This window comes from Lipotes vexillifer, unplaced genomic scaffold (assembly GCF_000442215.2).
Source record: "Lipotes vexillifer unplaced genomic scaffold, Lipotes_vexillifer_v1.1 scaffold778, whole genome shotgun sequence".
NCBI classification, from domain to species: Eukaryota; Metazoa; Chordata; class Mammalia; order Artiodactyla; family Lipotidae; genus Lipotes; species Lipotes vexillifer.
This window is the reverse complement of record NW_006774127.1, coordinates 3,487,564-3,508,811: the sequence shown is the minus strand read 5'-3', so window position 1 is coordinate 3,508,811 and position 21,248 is coordinate 3,487,564. Positions and strand designations below refer to the sequence as shown.

At 48.7% G+C, this 21,248-nt stretch overlaps 1 protein-coding gene across 1 annotated transcript in view; it reads left to right on the top strand.

The window, feature by feature from the left end:
* Nucleotides 1-12,069: 12,069 nt before the first annotated feature.
* The window catches only part of GRID2IP (Grid2 interacting protein), a 34,983-nt gene continuing 25,804 nt past the window's right edge, over nucleotides 12,070-21,248 (top strand). Inside the window, exons 1-2 of the mRNA XM_007448885.1 lie at nucleotides 12,070-12,490; nucleotides 20,226-20,380. Coding sequence (XP_007448947.1) covers nucleotides 12,077-12,490; nucleotides 20,226-20,380 — 569 coding nt within the window. The 5' untranslated portion in view covers nucleotides 12,070-12,076. The remainder of the gene's footprint in view (nucleotides 12,491-20,225; nucleotides 20,381-21,248) is intronic.

Below are 21,248 nucleotides of genomic sequence, written 5' to 3'. Positions count from 1 at the left end.
TCTCCCGTTGCGGAGCACAGGCTCCGGACGCGCAGGCTCAGCAGCCATGGCTCACGGGCCCAGCCGCTCCGCGGCATGTGGGATCTTCCCAGACCGGGGCACGAACCCGTGTCCCCTGCATCGGCAGGCGGACTCTCAACCACTGCGCCACCAGGGAAGCCCGAAAAGGTGCTCTCTTAAGCCTAAATCTCCCCATCACACACACACCCCAAGTTCCCATCTCAAGCTACCTTGACGACAGGGGGAAGAGCAACAGGTATAAGGGGTAGGCGGGGTGACTCCTCCTAATCTCAAACTATTCTCCACCACATTTATTTAAGGACAGGTGCTGTCTCACTCCTGGCAGGACTGGAGATGGTTTGCATAGACAGACAAAACAAGATAAAATAACTTTCAAGTGAGTAGAGGGGAAACAAGACAAAGGGGAAATGGACATAAGAAAGACAAGGTGCACCAGTGGGTGGATCTCACTTCCGTCGTGGAAGCAGGGGTGCCAGGAGAGGCTCCTACCAGCACTCGGCTCACAGACCAGCTCTACAGGCAGCTCAGGCCAAGGCTTGTGCCAGGGGCTGAGCAGAGAGTCAGTCCTGCCTGGACCCGGAGGCGACAGCTACTTTGCCCTCCACTGTTGTTTTGCTAACGCTTCCTGTGACACGGTGGTGGGATTTACAGTCCCAAATGCTGCTCATCACACCACACTCCTCTCCAAAGAGCACCCCAACAAACCCCATCCTTAATTCACACCAGATCCGTGGTCAAGTAAGCCCCCGACTTTTACCCTGTGTACTGCTAAGCCAACTCTCCTACTATCTTGTTGGATTGAAACGATTGTGGCGACCAGCATCCCTGACTCTGGAGGCTGAGTCCCCACCCACCATCTTCCCCAGCATCCCAACATTTGCAGGCTGGGTGGGAAGATGAGTGTCTTTATCTGTGGTAGGGACAATGCCAGGTGCATACCACCCGGCTTCCTCTTCCTGGGCACAAGGGAAGGTGACATCTCCCAGGCTCCTTTGAAGTTTGTTCTGGGCATTGAAAAGCAGGCAGAAGAAATGTAGGTCACTTCTAGACCATGCCCTTAAAACATTCCCGCACAACCCTCTGGCAATCTCTTCCCCTTCTATAATGACTTCTACAGAAGTGACCACATGTTTACGATGTCGGCATCACAAGATAGAAGGATCTAGAACACTGAGTCTTTTCCTGGAGGTAGTCCCCACCCCCGACCCAGGAAAGCCACCCAACCCATGCCAGACTGTGATGTAGACAATAAATAAAACTTTATTATGTTAAGCCACTGAGACTGCAGGTCGTTTGGTACCACAACCAGCATGCATCACCCTGACTAATACACTAACCAAGTTGATGCCAGTCATCAAAATTCCATTATGACACTGGTCAACTTCAGCTCTCATGTCACAGGGATGGACAATCATCAGGACCAACCCCTCCATCCCCTCAGTAGGCTGTTGCCTATTCCCCTGCCTTTGTTACCCAAGGTCCTAAGGATAGAGTGCAGATATACTCAGAGGCTTTGGGTAGGAGTACATGACGTGACTGTAAGATATCAGTGCCCAATCCTCAGTCCTGAGTGGCTGGATGTGTCAGGGTAGACTTGGCATGGAGAGAGGAAGACACGAGCCAATTTTAAACTGATGTCTGGGTCTTCCCAGTCAATCCCTGTTTGCCCACATTTGCTCTCCTTGGCCAAGGCCACTTACCTAGCTCTTAACACATCCTGAGTGAAGAGCCTTTTAACCATATTCTGATGAAACTTCATTACAGCAATGCATAAGTTTGCTAGGGCTGCCTTAAAAATACCACAGACTGGGTGGCTCAAACAATAGAGATTAATTTTCACACAGATTTCAAGATCTGAGATCAAGGTGTTGGTAGGGTTGGTTTCTCCTGAAGCCTCTGTCCTTGGTGCTGTGTCCTCACATGGTCTTTCCTCTGTGCACATGAATCCCTCGTTGTCTCTTTGTGTCCAAATGTCCACTTCTTATAGGGACGCCAGTCAGATTGGGTTAGGGGCCACCCTAACAGCCAAATTTTAATTTAATCACTTCTTTAAAGATTTATCTCCAAATGCAGTCGCATTTGGAGGTACAGGGGTTAGGAATTCGACATATGAACTTGAGGGGACACAATTCAGCCATAACAAACAAGATCCATTTTGTGGTGTTTGCAGTCATATTCCTGTGGATTATTTAAGGAGAAAAAAGCATCTTCTTATGGGGGAAGTCAGATCAACTAAAATATACTCTTAACAGGGCACCAGGGTTGGGCTGGATGTTTCCAAAGTTTGCTGGAAGAAAAAAATTAGGAGAAAATCTGTACCACCTTGGGTTTGGTGATGGGTTTCTAGATACGGCACCAAAAGCATAATCTCCCCGCTGCAAATTTAATAAACTGGACTTTATTCAAATTTAAAATTTGGCTCTGTGAATAACACTGTTAAGAGAATTAAAATACCAATTACCCACTGGAGAAAATATTTGTAAATCGCATAACAGGTGAAGGACTTGTATCCAAAATACACACCAAAAAACTCTTAAAGCTCAACAAAAATTTTAAACAGACAAAATATCTGAACAGACACCTCACCACAGAAGATACATAGATGGCAGATAAGCATATGAAAAGATGTTCAACATCATTTGACATTAGGAAGAAGCAAATTAAAATATCAATGAGATACCACTATATACCTACTAGGGCTAAAATCCAAAATAACCTTTACAATACCAATTGCCTATAAGGATGTGAAGCAACAGGAACTCTCATTCACTGATGGCGGAATGCAAAATGGTACAGTGACTTTGGAGACAGTTTGACAAAGCTAAAGTCTGTCTTATTTACCCAACTGATTTATGTCTACACAAAAACCTGTATGTGAATGTTTATAGTAGATTTACTAATAATAGCCCCAAGCTGGAAGCAACCAAGGTGCCCTTCATAGGTGAATGGATGGTGATCCATCCAAACAATGAAATGATGTACAAAAGTAAAGAGGAATGAGCTATCAAGACACAAAAACTTGGATGAATCTTAAATGCATATTACTAAATGAAAAAAGCCAGTCTAAAAAGGCTGTTTGATTCCATTTATATGACAATCTGAAAAAGGCAAAACTAAAGAGACAGTAAAGAGATCAGTGGTTGCCGGTGGACTGAGGGAGCAGGATTGATCAAGCACAGGGGATATTTTAGGGCAGTGAAATTCCTATATGCTATAGTAATGGTGGACACATGACATTAATCATGTGTCAAAATCCGTGGAAAGTTATAGCACAAAGAGTGAACCTTAATGTATGCAAATTAAAAAAATCATTTAGGAAGTTAGGGCATCCCAAGATGAAATACAGAATGCGACCCCCACAAAATCAAACTGTATTACAAATGTATGAAATAAACGCAATGAAGGGAATGAGGGGAAAAGATGCTGACCTAACTAACTTGGGAACTGAGTGGAGACTATATGACTAAAGGTGCAGAAGCAATGACACCCCAGTAGGAATGCGCACATCCAGTGCCAGATCTTAGTTTCTAACACCATTCTTCGAGAAAAGAAACCAGAGCTCCTCGGAGAAATGGCTGATTCTAGGGGTGGGATGAACCTGACCTGCGTTGTAGTACCAGAAAATAAGACAGTGCAAAACACACATATGATTTGAGCAACAAAATAAATAATGTAGGACTGGATTATGAAACAAAGTATAAAATAAAATATCCATGAGTCTATACAGATACAAATGATTGAATAAATCAATAGAGGGGAAGAGACATGTCTCCTATGCAGAAGAATCCCAAATAATTTATGTAGAGCGTAACTCCCCAACTTTAAGTGACTTCCAAAGAAGGCAGTATGCAGGGGTGGGGGAGGGAGAGCTGTACAGGGGAGAAACCTGACAAACGGGACCTCAGTCAGGTGATCAAGGTTAACAGCATGTAAATCACGTTGATAGCATGTTCCCTTGATACAATGTGATGAGAATCGCATTTTGCTTCTCTGGTCTTCCTCCCCAAAACCCACAACCAGTCTAACTATGAGAAAAATTCAGGCATACCCAAGTGAGGAACATTCTGCGGAACAGCTGACCAACCCTCTTCAAAACTGTCAAGGTTAAAAAACAAAAAAAGTACTAAAGAACATATTTAATGAATCTCTTATGAGCTATTTCCAAAAACAAACAAACAAAAACCTGTCAAGGTAATCAAAACCAAGGAACTGCCACAGATTGGAGGGGCCCAAAGAGACATGACAACTAAATGCGGCATCTTGGATGGGATCCTGGGACAGATAAAGCACATTAGGTGAAAACTAAGGAAATCTGAATTAGCTGATAATAGTGGATCAATTTTAGTTCATCAGTTTTGACAAATGTAACATGTAACTGATGTAAGATGTCAGCGATAGGGGACATTGAATATGGGGTATACGGGCACTGTACTATTTTTGAAATTTTTCTGTGAATCTAAAACTACTCTAAATAAAACTACTCTAAAATATAAAGTTTCTATTTTAAGTGGTTTGTGACTTTGGGGAACACAACTGAATTTTCAGAAGAACCTAATAACACTGGATATAATAATAATCACAATACTTACCATGTGCCATACTGGGGCCCATCCTTGAGATTCTCTTAAGATTACTGAGGGCAGGGGCTTCCCTGGTGGCGCAGTGGTTGAGAATCCGCTTGCCAAAGCAGAGGACATGGGTTTGATCCTTGGTCCGGAAAGATCCAACAATTCCCTGGAGCAACCAAGACCGTGTGCCACAGCTACTGAAGCCCGTGTGCCTAGAGGCCATGCTCCACAACAGGAGAAGCCACTGCATAGAGAAGCCCATGCGCCGCAACGAAAAGTAGCCCCTGCTCGCCGCAACCAGAGAAAGACAACACGCAGCAAGGAAGACCCAACACAGCAAAAAATAAATAAATAAGATAAATTTATTTTTTAAAAAAAGATTACTAACGGCAGCCTTGGGGAGAGAATGCACTTCCTTCTGTTTGAGGCATACAGTGTGGCTTTCTTTCTTTCTTTTCTTTCTTTCTTTCTTTCTTTCTTTCTTTCTTTCTTTCTTTCTTTCTTTCTCTCTCTCTCTCTCTCTCTTTCTTTCTTTCTTTTTTTCTTTCTTTCTTTATTTTTGGCTGCACTGCGTCTTCATTGCTGTGCACGGGCTTTCTCTAGTTGCCGCAGGCAGGGGCTACTCTTTGTTGCCGTGTGCGGGCTTCTCATTGCGGTGGCTTCTCTTGTTGCGGAGCACAGGCTCTAGGCGTGCAGGGTTCAATACTTGTGGCACGCAGGCTCAGTAGTTGTGGCACGCAGGCTCAGTAGTTGTGGCTCGCAGGCTCTAGAGCGCAGGCTCAGTAGTTGTGGCGCAGGGGATTAGCTGTTCCGTTGTATGTGGGATCCTCCCGGACCAGGGCTCGAACCCATGACCCCTGCACTGGCAGGGGGATTCTTACCCACTGTGCCACCAGGGAAGCTCAAGGTTTTATTCATGTTTCATTCATTTTACAAATATTTATTGAGCACCTGCTACGCAGCAGAGCACTGTTTTAGGTACTACACATACAGCAATGAACAAAACAGATGGAAATCCCTGCTCTCCTGGGGCTTGCACTTTAATGGGGAGAGATAGACAATAAAAAAGGTAAATCAATAGGCCACACGGCAGGTCAATTGGTGAGAGTGCTATGGGGGAGGGAAAACAGAAAGCAGGGGACAGAAGGAGTGCTAGGGAACCACTCACAGAACAGGAGACACGGGAACAGATTCTAAGGGGAAGGGGGAGGGGCACGCGCAGACATTTGAAGGAAAGCAATCTAGGCAGAGGGAAGAGCTAGTGCAAAGGCCCTGAGGTGGGAACATGGCTGGCCCTTGCACAGAGGGAGAGAGCAAAGTGTAGTGTAGCAGGGGGAAAGCCAGGCATTTGCGAGGGGCCTGACTGGGTGGGGTCCTACAGGCCACTGTGAGGAATTAGTGTTGGGCTGGGTTTTGAGCAGAAGAGTGACACGATCTAACTTCAATTCAACAGATCATTCTGGCTGTTACATTGACAATAGAGTGCCGGGGGCAAGGGAAGACCAGTGAGGAGGCTGAGGACCCAGTCCAGGAGAGGGATGATGGCGGCTTGGACCAGGACGGCAGCAGGGGAAGTGGAGAGAAGCAGGTAGGTTCTGGCTATCATTTTAAAGTCCAAGATAGAGTCCGTAGGATTCGATGATGTTTGAATTTGGGTTGTAAAATAAAGAGAGGAGTAGAGGGTGCCTGCTCTTTTCAGCAGCACCCGCCAAGGGTCTCCAGAGCTTCCTTCGTCCACACCTACAGACATCCCCCCCCCAACTCCCACGAAACCCTGGAAACCTGGGTCTGGCCTCCCCCCCCCCCACCTGCTGGCATGCCCACAGCTTGGCTGGACGTTCTGAGATTGGGGTGGGAAATGCCCAGGACACATTGTGAGCCTACTGGGACATGCTGGGCAAAAGAAGGTGGAACCCGGAGGAGCATGGAGAAAGTATCTAGGCTTGGGGGGCAGAGATGTGCATTCATCTGCGGTCAGTTCTACAGGACCATGAGTCTCCCTGAGGGCTCAGGTCGAGGAGGGCAGAGATGGTCAAACACCATCTCAGCCACTCATGAGCTTGTGTGGCCCTGGACAAGTCACTTAACTCTCTGAAGCTCTGTTTTCTTCTCTCTGAACTGGGGCTAACAATTCTTTGTTGGGAGAGTCGTGACCATCACATGAGATAACAAATATATGACAATTGCTGGCACATGATGGGGTCTGGATCAGTGTGTGTTACTTTCCCAGCCTACATTAGTTACAGGGTTTAGGAGTGTACCCCTCAAGTAATTCAAGTTTCTAAACATCACCTTTATCGAGATATAATTTATATATAATAAATTGCATACATTTAAAGCATACAGTTCAGTGAGTTTTGACAGGCACATCCCTGCCAAATTACCACCACAATCAAAATACAGAACATTTCCACCTTCTCCAGAAGTTTTCTCACACCCCTTTGCAATTCATCCTTGCCTGTACCTCGGCCCCAGAAATCACTCATCTGCTTTCCAATGTTATAGGTCAGCTTGTATGTTATAGATTTTAATATAAAGGGAATCATAGAGCCTTTCATCACCAGCTTCTTTCACCAAGGAGCTTTTGAGGTTCATCCTTGTTGTGGATTGTATCAATAGTTCATTTCTTTTTTTATTACGGAGTAGCATTCCATTGTAGAGATAGACCACAATCTGTGTCTCTATTCGCCAGTAGATAGGTATTAGATTGTTTCCAGTTTTTGGCTGTGTGAATAGTGCTGCTATAAACATTCATGTACAAGTCTTTTTTTTTAAATTTATTTTATTGAAGGAGTTGATTTACAATGTTGTGTTAATTTCTGCTGTACAGCAAAGTGATTCAGTTTGCTGTATAGCAGAATATATATATAAACATATATATATATATACACACATATATACACACACACACATACATACATACACACACTTTTTCATATTCTTTTCCATTATGGTTTATCACAGGATATTGAATACAGTTCCCTGTGCTATACAGTAGGACCTTGTTGTTTATTCATTCTATATATAATAGTTTGCACCTGCTCATCCCAAACTCCCACTCCATCCCCCTCCCACCCTCCCCCTTGACAACTACCAATTAGCTCTCTCTGTCTGTCTGTTTCTGTCTCTTAGACAAGTTCATTTGTGTCATATTTTAGAATCATATTTTGATATACTTAGATCACATATAAGTGATATCATATGGTATTTGTCTTTCTCTGTCTGACTTCCTTCCCTTAGTATGATAATCTCTAGGTCCATCCATGTTGCTGCAAATGGCATTATCTCATTCTTTTTTATGGCCGAGTAGTGTTCCATCGCATATATGTACCACATCTTCCTTATCCATCCATCTGTTGATGGATTCATGTCCAAGTCTTTGTGTGGGCATATGCTTTCATTTCTCTTGGATAAATCCATACCTAGGAGTGGGATGGGTGGGTCATTTGAAAAGTGTTTAGTATGTTTAGCATTTTAAGAAACTGCCAAACAGTATTCCATAATGGTTGTACCATTTTACATTCCCATCAGTGGTGTTAGATAACTTAATTTTGTACCATATAGACTTTGTTAGTCAAGAGGACAAAAGAGCAGCCCAAGTAAATCAGCCATGTGACTGCCCTGGTTTATGTCCAATTACCATGCAGCACAACAGTTATGCAGCCTAACAGGCTTTCAGAGTTGTGCTTGAAGATGTACTCAATTACAACATCAGTCACCCTTCCACCAGGCTCTGGGGACACTCTTGTTCACTCACAGTTTTTTTTTTTTTTCCGATGAGCATATACTGTAAGCTTCCTAGCAGAGTTTATAATGTACATGAGACTAGAGCACACATATATACACTTCTCTCTCTCTCTCTCTCTCTCTCTCTCTCTCTCTCTCTCTCTCTCTCTCTCTCACACACACACACACACACACACACACACACACAGAGTAACGTGGAGCACCTTTGGTTAAAGCAAAGTCTGGAAAACATCCAGTTCAATCATGGTGACCTATTAACAGTACCTTCTAATCTGTCTGATCCCCATTCCCCACATCCTGAGAAAAGGATTTAAAAATAAACTTTTAATTTTAGAACAGTTTTAGGTTTGCAGAAAGTTGGGAAGACAGTACAGAGTTCCCCCTTACCCTGTACCCAATGTCCCCTATTGCTGTCATCTTACATTACTATGGTCGATTTGTCACCCCTAATGAACTGATACTGACCCATTATTATTATTATCTAATTCAGATTTCCTTAACTTTTCACCTAACGTGCTTTCTCCGTCCCAGGATCCCATGTTGCATCTAGTCATCAGGACTCCTTAGCCTCCTCCAGTCTGTGACAGTTTCTCATACTTTTCTTGTTTTTGATGACCTTGACCATTTTGAAGAGCTACGTATTTTCAGAATGTCTCCCAATTTGGGTTTGCCTGAAGTTTTTCTCGTAGTCAGACTGATTACGGGTTTTGCAGAGAAGTCCACAGAGGAAAAGTGCCGTTCCCATCACATCAAATAAAGGGTCCGTGCTATCAACCTGATGTTTCCCTGCTGGTGGTGACCTTGATCACCTGACTGAGGTCATGTTCGTCGGGTTTCTCCACTGCAAAATACTGTCTCCCCACCCTCGCATCTGTCCTCTTTGGAAAGAAGTCACTACGCTAAGCCCACACTTAAGGGTGGGGAGTTCCGTTCCACATCCATAAGGAGAAACAGCCGTCTAAATTATCTGGAATTCTTCTGCACAGGAGATATGTCTCTTTTCCTCATTTATTTAATCAATTGTTTATATCAGTGTAAACTTGCAGATATTTATTTTATACTTTGGGTTGTAACCCAACACTATGTTATTTACTTTTTTGCTCAAATTGTTCCAGTTTTGGCCACAGGGAACCCTTTCCTTCAGCTCCTGTGTCCCTTTGACAAACCCCATCGAGTGTGTGTGTGTGTGTGTGTGTGTGTGTGTGTGTGTTTAGCACTTCCTTACTCTCCAGCACTAGAAGATGCTCCAGGCTCACCTTGTATATTTCCTGCCTCAGCCCTCGAATCAGTCATTTCTCCAGGGAGCCCGGGCTCCTTTTACCGGGCAATGATATTAGAAATCAAGATCTGGCACTGGATGTGCTCATCGCTGCTGGGATGTCCTTGCTTCTAAGCCTTCTCAGCTGACAGAGCAAGCAAACTGATGTGCAGGTACTAACCTATGCATATGCGCATATCTGTAAATATTTCTGTGTATATCTATCTGCTGCAATGGTAGGCTAAGCATGAGTTCATACTGCTGTTCCTGACTAATCCAGTGCCTCACGGGTCATTCTAGCTCTTCCCCTTTGCTCATCTGTAATCTCCCACTCCAACAGGGAGAAACCTGGCTCCCACGATCCACTGACTTAACTGTTCAGTGCCAGTGTGCATGTACAGTGTGATTTCAGAATTGTCAACCTGCACCCCTGTAGGGAACAACTTTCCCAACTAGAGCACAGTGTTATGCACAGTTCCTTTTGCCTTTCGTTTTACAGACCCTGCTCGTTTCCAAAATTACTTAGGTCAGCATCTTTTCTCCCGTCCAAACGTCTTTTTCTGGACTGGGTCTCCCCTTCCCCTGCCAATAAACCTTGCCTGTGGGGCTCCGGAGGTGGTGTCCTCTGTGGGGACTGGATCTCCATGCCCCAGTGAGTCTCATCAGTCCCCTGTGCCATCACCCCCACCGCCAAACAGCCCAGCTGAATCCTCTTGACCCACCTGCCAAGCTCTGTGACCTCAGGGGTGGACCTGGCCCCAGGCCCAGCTCCAGTCAGTCTTCACTCCTGCCTGAGGACCACTGCACATCCCCCAGGACCCTACAGCAGAGGCCGGCCACTCTGGGCCCTGGCCAAGCTGTCCAACCATCCTGCTGGTCCACCTGGTAACCGGGGCCTTCTCAGGTTACTCAGAGGATCACTGTGCCTTAGAAACTCCAGCTGTCACCTCGGACGCATCGGTAACCGATGCCAAGGCCCTGAGCAGCAGAGGGCCGGCAACAAGCAAGTGTCCCCAGGTGTCCCGCGAGCACTGTGCTCTGTCACTGCAGCCATTGCCGTCACCAGGGAGGAAGGTGAGCGAACCTGGAGGGAGGTGAGGGACCCAATATTCTGGGACGGGCAGCCCTGGGATGCCTGCCTCTCGTAAGGCCTGTTGGGAGCCTGGAGCCCCGTTTACAGGGCAAGATGAGGGAGGAGACTGACCCGGGCGGGGAGCTCTGCATGGGTGAGAGAGGGCTTCGGCCACCCTGCGGGGCTGTGGACGCACTGGAGGGCTGCACACAGCTCAAATGCCCAGCAGGGTTCGCTTGCTGGCGGCCTCTTTGGTTGTGCAGGCTGCCCAGGTTGGGTGTAGATGCGTTCGAAGTTGCCTGCTCTGGCCTCTGATAGGCAGCCCTGCCAGAGGTCGCTGGTCAGAATAGGTGTGCACAGTTTCCAGCCAGCCCGTCTTGGACCGTGGAGGAGCCGACTGCTTCTCCCGTGGTACAAGAACTGATCTCAGGCCCCTCCAAGACACGGGGATGCCCCCACCCCGCCTGGGCCCAGCGGACCCAGGAGTCCAGTGATACCACCATGTGACAGAGTAAGTGTCCCTGAGGCTCCATGGTGGCACCGCTGCCTGGCGAAAGAGGACCAGGTCCCCTGCGGTGGGCTCGGGAGCGAGCCTGCCAGCCTCGGGGTATGGCAGCTTCCACCCCACCAAGTGTGAGGAGTTCTCACACCGTGCACTCTGGTGGCAGGTGACACAGGTTCTCACTGAATGTCACTCAGGGACATTTCCTCCCAGAGTCCCCGATGCTCTTGGAAGCCTGGACCTCCTCCCTGCCCCCCAACGGTTCTAAGAAGTGTTCCCCAGGTGTCCTGGGAGAGGCCAGCTCCTGGGAGAGGGAGCCAGTGGGAGGATGACACCCATAGTGTGGGTGGAGGGCTCTCCAAACACCTTCGGAGGACTGAGGGGTACCGAGACCAGGGCCTTCAAAATCCAGCCCTCAGAGGTTCTTCTAAGCCAGCATCAAGAAGTCCTCAGAACTATGGACTCTTACCCGGAAAACTAAGCCTCACCTATGACGTGTCAGCCTCGCCTCCCCATGATGTGTTTGTGTCTCCAGCCCACACAATCATCTGCTTTTGGAGGACAGAGTCACCTCCCCTACCCCGAGCCTGTCGTAAGGCCAGGAGCCCAGAGCCCCCAATTCAGCCATATCATGCTTCCTCAAGGAGGGCAATTCAAAGGGCAAATAACCCCCAAAGTCAGTAGGAATTTGTGAGCTCAGACCACTGGGAAGCCCTTTTGTCCCATGGAACTTGGTGAATCGGGCACAACTGGATCCAAGAGTTCAGACAATATCCTAAGAACTCATCCTCCGCATGGAGGCAGAGAGGAAGAAGTCGAGACTCACTAGCACAGGCCTTGAGTCTTTGAGCGGCCTGCAGCCCAGTGTGCAGTCTCTCTCCCTCTCCAGCTGCTCGGACACCGCTGCCATGCCAGCCACCAACCAGGGCTGGCCTGAGGACTTCGGCTTCCGGCTGGGCGGCTCGGGTCCCTGCTTCGTCCTGGAGGTGGCCGAAGGGAGCAGCGCACACACCGGGGGTCTGCGGCCTGGGGACCAGATCCTGGAGGTGGAGGGGCTGGCCGTGGGCGGCCTGAGCCGCGAGCGCCTCGTGCGCCTGGCCCGGCGCTGCCCGCGCGTGCCGCCCAGCCTGGGCGTGCTCCCCGGCCCCGACGGCGGCCCTAGCGCGGGATCCGGCTGTGCACCCCTGACCACAGCCTCGCGGCCCCCTCGCTCCGGCCGCGGCCTCTCTCTGGGCCGCGAGCTGCTACGCCTGGCCGGCCGCAAACGCCCTGACGCCGTGCACCGAGAGCGCAGGCGCAAAGCCCAGGAGTTCAGCCGCAAGGTAGGACGCCCAGGGCAGGACGGGGCAGGGCAGGGCCCTAGGAGGCGGGGCGGCCTGGGGGTGGGGCTCTAGGGGCTATTGTTCTGGGAGGCGTGCACTGTGGGCGGGGCACGTCAGGGCTTGATTTGTGGGAGTTGCTTTTCTTTATTTATTGAAATAGTACGGATGCACAGCTCAGTAAATCTTACCTAGGCATACACCCTTGTAACTACCACCCTGATCAACCTGTAGATTAATAGCATAAAGACAGTAGTAGAATGCAGAACATAGAATGATTCCTTCACCCTCTCCTTCATGAGAAGGTTCTCGTGTGATCCTTCCCCTATCTGCCCCAACCAGAGGTAGCTACTATGCTGACTTCCATCGTTATAGATGACTTTTGCCTGTTTGTGAACGGCATATAAATGGAATTATATAACATGTACTCTTTGGTGCTGGGCTTCTTATGGTCATGTTATATCTGTGACTTTCATCCCTGTTGTGTGTGGTAGTGGATCATTCTTTCTCTTGCCCATGTTAGTAACATACTGTCTTAGTCTACTGCGGCTGCTATAACGAACTGTCAGAGTGTGAGTGGCTTATAAACAACAGGAATTTATTTCTCACAGTTCTGGAGGCTGGGAAGTGCAAGATCACAGTGCCAGCAGATCAGTGTCTCGTGAGGACCCACCTCCTGGGTCACAGACAGTGGCCTTCTTGCTGTGTCCTCACAGAGTGGAAGGGGCTAGGGATCTCTGTTGGGTCTCTTTTAGAAGAACATTAATCCCTTAATGAGGGCTCTACCCTCATTACCTAAACATCTCCCAAAGGCCCCATTTTGGGGGGTTAAAATTTCAATATATAAATTGGGGAGGGGACACAAACACTCAGACCATAGTACATAGTGTTATTTTTAAAACAGCCACACCTGGGCTTCCCTGATGGCACAGTGGTTAAGAATCCGCCTGCCAATGCAGGAGACGCAGGTTCCAACCCTGGTCCAGGAAGATCCCACGTGCCGTGGAGCAACTAAGCCCGTGCGCCACAACTACTGAGCCTGTGCTCTAGATCCCGCGAGCCACAACTACTGAGCCCATGTGCCACAACTACTGAAGCCTGTGTGCCTAGAGCCCGTGCTCTGCAACAAGAGAAGCCACCGCAACGAGAAGCCCGCGCACCGCAACGAAGAGTAGCCCCCACTCACCGCAACTAGAGAAAAGCCTGTGTGCGGCAACGAAGACCCAACGCAGCCAAAAATAAATAAATAAATAAAAGAACCACACCTATTTCAAGCCCCCACAAAACCGGGATCTGGCCCTGACTTGCACAGCAGTCTGGATGGCAGGTTGGGCACAGGAGGCCCAGGTTTGGGTCCCCCAAACCTCCAAAGGCATCGCCTGTCAGACTTCGGCACAAACAGGCTCCGAGTGTTCTCAGGTGGAAAGTTAGGACTTCCCTGAGGACTGAGAGTTAGGAGCCTGAAATGGCCAAGGCCTCTAGCCAAAAGAGGAGCCCAAGGCCCGAGTCACCTTCAGGAAGTAAGGGGTAGCCACCAGGAGAGGTGGGGACCCGGGGCTGGGAAGGAAAGACTGAGGATGGTGTTGGCCTCAGGCCAGAATCCCAAGAAATCCCTGATTTGCGGAAACCTATACCTTTACTGGACCAATCCAGGCAAACCCAGGAGGCCTGGGATGCGACACATATATGAGGAAGAGGCTGCCCAGTATGATCATATCTACTGGGAAGGTCTCAGTGCAGCAACTACCTCAGGCCATCCACCCTCATATACCTATGCTCCAGGGCCTTCAGATGTGGTCCAAAGGCCCTCATTTGACTGAAACTCCAACTGAACAACAAGTGAGCCAGGAAATAGTCTGGAGCCTAGACACTCTCTTCTCCCTGCCTAGGGTTCAGGCCTCATGTGGATGCCAAGCCCAATGTCCTGGAAACTTAGTATCTTCGTGGTACTTGGGACACTTGAGTTCCGATACCATTCCTTGTCCTCCATGGAAGTGGATTTGCTCAGTCCTGCCCTTGGCAGGGTTTGGCCATGGGGTTTGGGGGCGAGGGGGCCAGGAAGCCATGCTGGAGTTTGGCCATTGCCCAAATGGCTCCCAGCTCACTGCCCAGGTATCAGATCCCCACCCACCAGCACCTCTTCCAGCACCTAAGCTTGGCCCAGTCCTCCTTCTAAACTGACCCCCCCTCAGGAGCCTCACCTCTACCATGTGCCCCAGCATAACCCCTTGTCTGGGCAGGACCTCAGCTGAGCCTTTCAGCCCCATTCCCCCAAGCAGGCCAGCCTCTAGCCAGGTCCAGGCAGTCACTCACACATACACACAGGACTCAGCTCTGGCCTTCCTAGGTCACCAGAGTCCAGCTCCTAAAAAGATGTGACTTTTTCCTATCTCCTTAATAAGCTCGCCTGTAACAACAAACATCAAAGATATGGATGCCTTTGCACCCACCACAGTTTATTTTTACCCCCCCAGAGTCCTCTAAGTGTCCAGAGGGCTGACCTGTACATGAGGTCCCAGCATTCCAGACTCCTCCGTCTCAACACGAAGTTCAAAGATTCCCATAGAAGAGGAAGAGAGCACAGAAGATTGTGCCTCACAAAATCAAAATTCCAAGCAGTACTGACAAGGAATATGATAGGGTGATAAGTGTTCCATAGTAAAGTGTCGTAAATTTCTTTTCTTGTCTAGGAAGGGGCCAGAGATTAATGTCAGACTTCGGGTCATTTTTTTTTTTTTTTGGTTGTTTAGTTAAATACATGTGTTAATAATTTAATGGTAACTACTAAAAAAATTAAGAAAATATTCATTAAAAAAAAAAAAAAAAAAAGAAGATTGGGCCTCAACTCTTAAGGGAGGAATCCACCCACTGCACCTCTCGTCAATGCTCATCGGCCAGAACCAGTCACACTGCTGCTTCCAAAGGATGCTGGGAAGTGTCATCCTCTGTGTGTCCAGGAAGGAGGGGAGACCTAGAGATATTGGTGAGCGCTAGCACCTGAATCCATTCCAGCTGTTGTAAGAAACTACCACAGATTGGGTGACTCATAAACAACAGGAATCTAGCTCTCACAGCTCTGGAGTCTGGAACTTTGAGAACAGGGTGCCAGCATGGTTGAGCGAGGGCCCTCTTTGGATTGCAGTCTTCTGGTTTTCTCCTCACATGGTGAAAGGGGCGAGGGAGCTCTTTGGGGCTCTTTTATAAGGGCACTAATTCCATTCATGAGACCTCCACCCTCATGACCTAATCACATCCCAAAGGCCCCACCTCCTAATACCATCGCCTGGGGCATTAGGTTTTCAATGTACAAATTTTAGGGGGGACACAAACATTCAGACCATAGCAACTAGTAAAGTCTGCTGTAATGCCAGATGACCCGCTGTAGAACCAAAGGTCTGTCCCAGACTCCATGCCATCCCTGGAGAGTCGGAAGGGGGCCCATCAGAGCCCCCAGAAGGGCAAGGTGGACATGCAGACTTGGCCAGAAAGCAGGGCCAGGGGTCATGACCGAGGGAGGAATCTGACCAGCTGCCCAGGTCAGCTGTGGTGCATTTTCTGGCAAGAGGGAATGGAGAGTGGTAGATTCTGGTTAGAGCTCCCCAAGCAGCTCCACAAATCCCAAAAAAAGACTGCCTCAGGAAGATCAGCAGTGTCTATGGAGCGCCTCCCCCCACCATCCGCCATTGGTTTTGAACAATCAGCTCCCAGATTCTCACCAGCACTCTTCTGCCCCAGATTGTCCTCCTTGAAGAGTCTGATATTTAATAGAAAATTCATTAGTGTCCCGTGAGGGCGCATCATGCTTAGATGTAGGTTGAGAGCATCTCGGTAATAGCTGACACCAAAACCGCACTGTGGCAGGGGCCCCAGGAGGGGAGGAACTATTTTTTCCTCTTTCTTACATAAAACATCTTTCCCCCTAGCCATGTTCTCCTTTGAATCGAGGCTGCAGCTGACTTTGATTTCAAAGCCACTAACCTTCCTCGGTCTGGCGGGTTCTCGAGGAGGGGTGCCTGGTACTGCAGCCTGCCCCACGCACCGAGAGGGAAAGAAAGGTCGGCGGGGAAGCTGCGGGAAATGCACCTCGAGAATGGCTGGCCACTTGCCAGCTCTTTGGTTCAGTTCTGTAAATGCTCACTGAATGCACCAAGCCCTGTGCTCGGGCCTGGATAGGAGTAAGATGTCAGGTCTATGTCTCGGGCCATCACACCTGGTGAGGGAGACCTGGTGTGCAGGTGCCCGGACTGAGGCATGCACAGAATGTGGCCTCTGGCTGGATGCCCTGGAAGCCACCTGCTAATACCTGCTCATCCTCTATGGTGTCACCACCTCTGGAAAGCCTACCTTAATCCCCTTGTGCTACCATGTAGAAAGCAGCTGGATGTACAGTTCTGAAGTTCAGGAGAAAGCTCTGGGCTGAAGATCAAGATCTAGGTGTCACCATCTGGGGTCCTTGTCCAGAGCGGTGTCAGGGAGCACTTGTGGCAAGTCAAAGGGTGGACTGTGGTGGGTAAGGACAGTCCTATGGAAAGAGCAAGTATAGACAGTTCTGAGCAGGAAAAAGAAGAGGATGGTGGGGTTGTGGGATCAGGGGGGACTTCATTTACTGGGAGAGATGTGAACATTTGTATGAGCTGAAGAGAAGGAGGCTGTGGAGACACTGAAATCCATGCATTTTGCCGCTGTTGATTACAGCCCTCTGATGAGCAAAGGCTGGGGAAACAGCTGTGAACAGGACTGGAGGGGAGCCTGCTCTCATAGCTGCTGACATGCCTGTGGGGAAAGAAACGACGAGCAAGTGGACAAATCAATAAACAATTATTTCAGATGATGATCAATTAAGGGAGGAAATAAACAGGGAGATGAGAAAGTGATGGGGGCCCCTTGAATGGAGTGGTCAGGAAAGGCTCCCTGAGGAGGGGACTTTCAAGCTGACAGCTGAGTGACAAGTAGGTGGCAGGAAGAGAGGGTGGGGACTCTGGTGTGTGTGTGTGTGTGTGTGTGTGTGTGTGTGTGTGTGTGTGTGTGTGTGTGTGTGTGTGTGCAGTGGAATGTCTGTGGCCTTGTGGGTTGGCCTTGCCCAAGAGAGTGGAGGGTAGAGGGGAGGGATGCTGGGTCTGTTGAGAAGTTTGGAGGTGGATGGAAGGGGTTACTGAACAGCCCCAGTTCTGGCTGAAATTGCACCTGCACCGTCCTGAGAGAGATGCGTGGCAAACTCCCAGGCTCACCAAGGGGTCCATCCTCCCACCCCTGCTTCAGGGTTAGCTCAGGATGTCAGTACCCAGAGGCACCCCCAGACCCCGGACTAACAAGGCAGGGATCTCCTGGGGTATGGACAGTATGGTTAACTGCTGCATTTTTTAAAGTATTAGTGGGAATTCCCTGACAGTCCAGTGGTTAGGACACTGTGCTTCCACTGCAGGGGGCGCAGTTTCGATCCCTAGTTGGGGAACTAAGATCCCACATGCGGTGAGGCAAAAAAAAAAGTATTGGTGCCAGGCACAAAAGCCCACATAGTATATGATTCCAGTCATGAGAAATATTCAGTATGAGCATCCATAGAACAGAAAAATAGATTAGTGGCTGCCCGGGGCTGGGAAGTAAGGAATGGGGAGTGACCGCTTAATGGGTACAGCGTTTCCATTTGGGGTGATGAGAATGTCCTGGAACTAGAAGGTGGTGATGGTTACACCACATTGTGAATGTACTTAGTGCCACTGAATTGTACATATGAAAATGGTTACAGTGGTAAATTTTATGTTATGTGCATTTTTACCACAGTAAAAAATAAAGGGAAGAAAAGAAGCAGTGACAACATGTATGCCTTTTCCTGACTGTATAAGTCATATAAGCTCACTGTTTAAAAAATGGAAACCATTGACATAAAAATAATCAAAATCACTATAAACCTTAGTGCATATTCCCTGTTCAGACATATGTGTAATTATCTATGATAAAAATGTAACACCGTGTGTTCCATTTGATAACCTGTTTTTTTCACTTACCTGTTTATCACAAACATTTTCTATGTATTTTATAACAGCTTTATTGAGATGTATTCATATACCATACAATTTATTCATTTAAAGTGTACACTTCAATGTTTTTTAGTATATTCACAGAGCTGTGCAACCATCACCACAATTTTAGAACTTTTTAATCACCTCAGAAAGAAGCCCTGCACCCATTAGCCATCACTCCCCATTTCATGGTTTTCAAATAAAGACCTACAGCATCATTCTCTCTGGCCAAATGGTACCACATTGCATCAAACCTTAAACACTGTCAATTGCAAGATGCACTTGTTTTATTTACCACCAAGAAAGAAAAATCCCTGCCAACTGACCCATGACACACGCTTCCTTATCTTCTTGTCACTTAATTTGTAGTTAGTGGAAGAGGGCTTTTAGACTTATTTGGACATATTTAGTACTCGCAATGTATATAACTCAATGGAAGTAACAATATGAAACCTATGACCAAATTCATACATGCACAGGAATGACAACTAGCCATAGGACACAACCTGATCTCAGAGATGTTAAAATGTTTTTTAAAAAAGTGCTCACCCTAGAATCAACGATATCCAATATTGCAGAGTACGGAGTGAACTTGGCTGTGAAACAACAGAAGTTGACTCTGCTAACTGAGGCAGAAAAGGAATTTGTGGGAGGAAGGGTTCATAGAGTCAGTGCTGGAGACCTAGGCTTAGGACCAAGAAGGGATGGGCCGCCTGGAGCACAGCTGTCCTAAACACCCTTCAGGACGAGTCTGCTCAGGGCGCACTACAGGGCTCTGCCACTGCCCTGAACAAGCTCCGTGTCCCCACATCTCTGCATCATTCCTTCAAGAGCAAAAGCCCTGGGCAAGAGCCTCCGATTGCCCGAGGCTGCAACATAAGGCCCAGAATCTTGTCTCTCACCTGGTTGGGGATTTCCTCCCATCTTGGCTGCATAGCCAAGGAAATATCCCCCAAATGGATTTGCTGCAATTATTTAGCCTGTAATGTCAGATATGTATATCATAAACAAGGCAGAGGTGAACCTCTTCACTCATATATCGTCGTGCACTCGTCAGGACACGTCAAGGATACATTCGTTGATGCAAGATCGTTGGGTAAAATGCCAGGCGCATTTTCAGGCTTTGGACACTTACTGCCCGTGTCCAGTAGGCTCCTCTGAGTAGATGTGCTTTGTCTGGCATCAGCTGGTTTGCACACTAAGGTGAAGAAAACAAAAGTCCAGAGGGAGCATTGAGGAAACCAGAATTTGGGGTGACACGCGTACTCCAGGGCTTTTTTGTGGAGCCAGAATGTTCTCTGTGGGATCTCTCAGCGGAAGAGTATGGTGGAAGGGAATATAGTGTTATAGTAATAGTAACTAGCAATTACAGAGTGCTTGGCACGTGTTTTAAGCCCTTATATGGATTCCTTTAATCCTTACAATATTCAGTAGAAGGGCTGTCTCTGGGTTTGAATCCTGACTCCATGGCCTTGAGTAAGTCACCCCACCCCTAGCAGCCTCAGTTTCCTTAGATATACAACAAAGATACTGGCCCCGCCCACCTCACTGGGCTACTGTGAGCTCTGAAATGGCACGGTCTGGGTAAGGAGCTCTCACGGGGGCCCAGAAGGGGCTGCCATGTCAGCTCTCCTGGGGGAGAAAGGGAGGGAGGTGACTGATTCCCTGGTGTTCTGCCCTGGGACCCTTGTGGCCACTCATCAGACCCTTCCCCGCAGGTGGATGAAATCTTGGGGGACCAGCCGATGACCAAGGAGCGGATGTTCGCTGCTCTAAAGCAGTTCGCAGCTGAGCAGCGGGTGGATGAGCTGGTGTGGGCGCTCACGCTGGTGCTGCCCCTCGAGGCCCGTGGGCCCCTCCTGGAGAACCTCAGGTACCTCAATTGGGGGGCAGGATGGGCAAGCAGGGGTGTCCACTCTCCCACCACCACCCCGGGCTCTGCTGCTGCCGTTGCTGCATGGCCCGCCCCTGAGCTGGACCCCAACACCCCGTCAGCCCCAGGATATGGGTGGGCCAGTGACCCCGAAGGCTGCTGGGAAGGGCAGCTGTTGGCTTTGCTGGCTGCCAGGGCATCACTTTGAGTGAGAAGGAAAGGGCTGCTAGCTGCTGGGCTGGGACGGGCTGCAGAGAAGACCCACCTCCTGAGCTGAAGTCCCAGTCTGCCCTGCTCTGTCCCAAAACCCAGATCACAGAAACCTCCAATGTGACACCAAGACACTCCTAGTTCTTCATTGAGAGGGAGTAACGGCGCAGCGTCAAGGCAAGGAAGCCTGGAGCTGTGCGGTGTCCATCCCGGGCACCGCCCCCCCATCCTATAAACAGTGTGTTCTCTGTGCCCTTTGATGATGCCAGCTGTGTGCCAAGAACCTCGCCAGGTCCCTAGACGAACACTCTCTTACTGAATCCCACCAGCACTATTATTGTCCCCATTCCACAGAGGTAGACTGAGGCTCAGAGAAGTTAAGGGACTGGCCCAAAGTCACACAGCAAATGAGTAGCAGTCACAAGAACATGAACCAATTAGCTGTGCACTTTCTGCTCAGCTTTGGACCTTCTAAATTCCTCCTTCAGGAAAAAAAAAAAAATCTCCTGGTAGGTCCACACCTGGAGTGGCCTGGGAATCTCCCGAAACCGGGCCCCCACCTCCACCCCCATCCTGCCCTGCACGGCACAGCTTTGATCAGGCCCCCGTGGGCCTGCATGATGTGTTCCCTGCACGGATCCTGCGGGGCTGGCTCTCC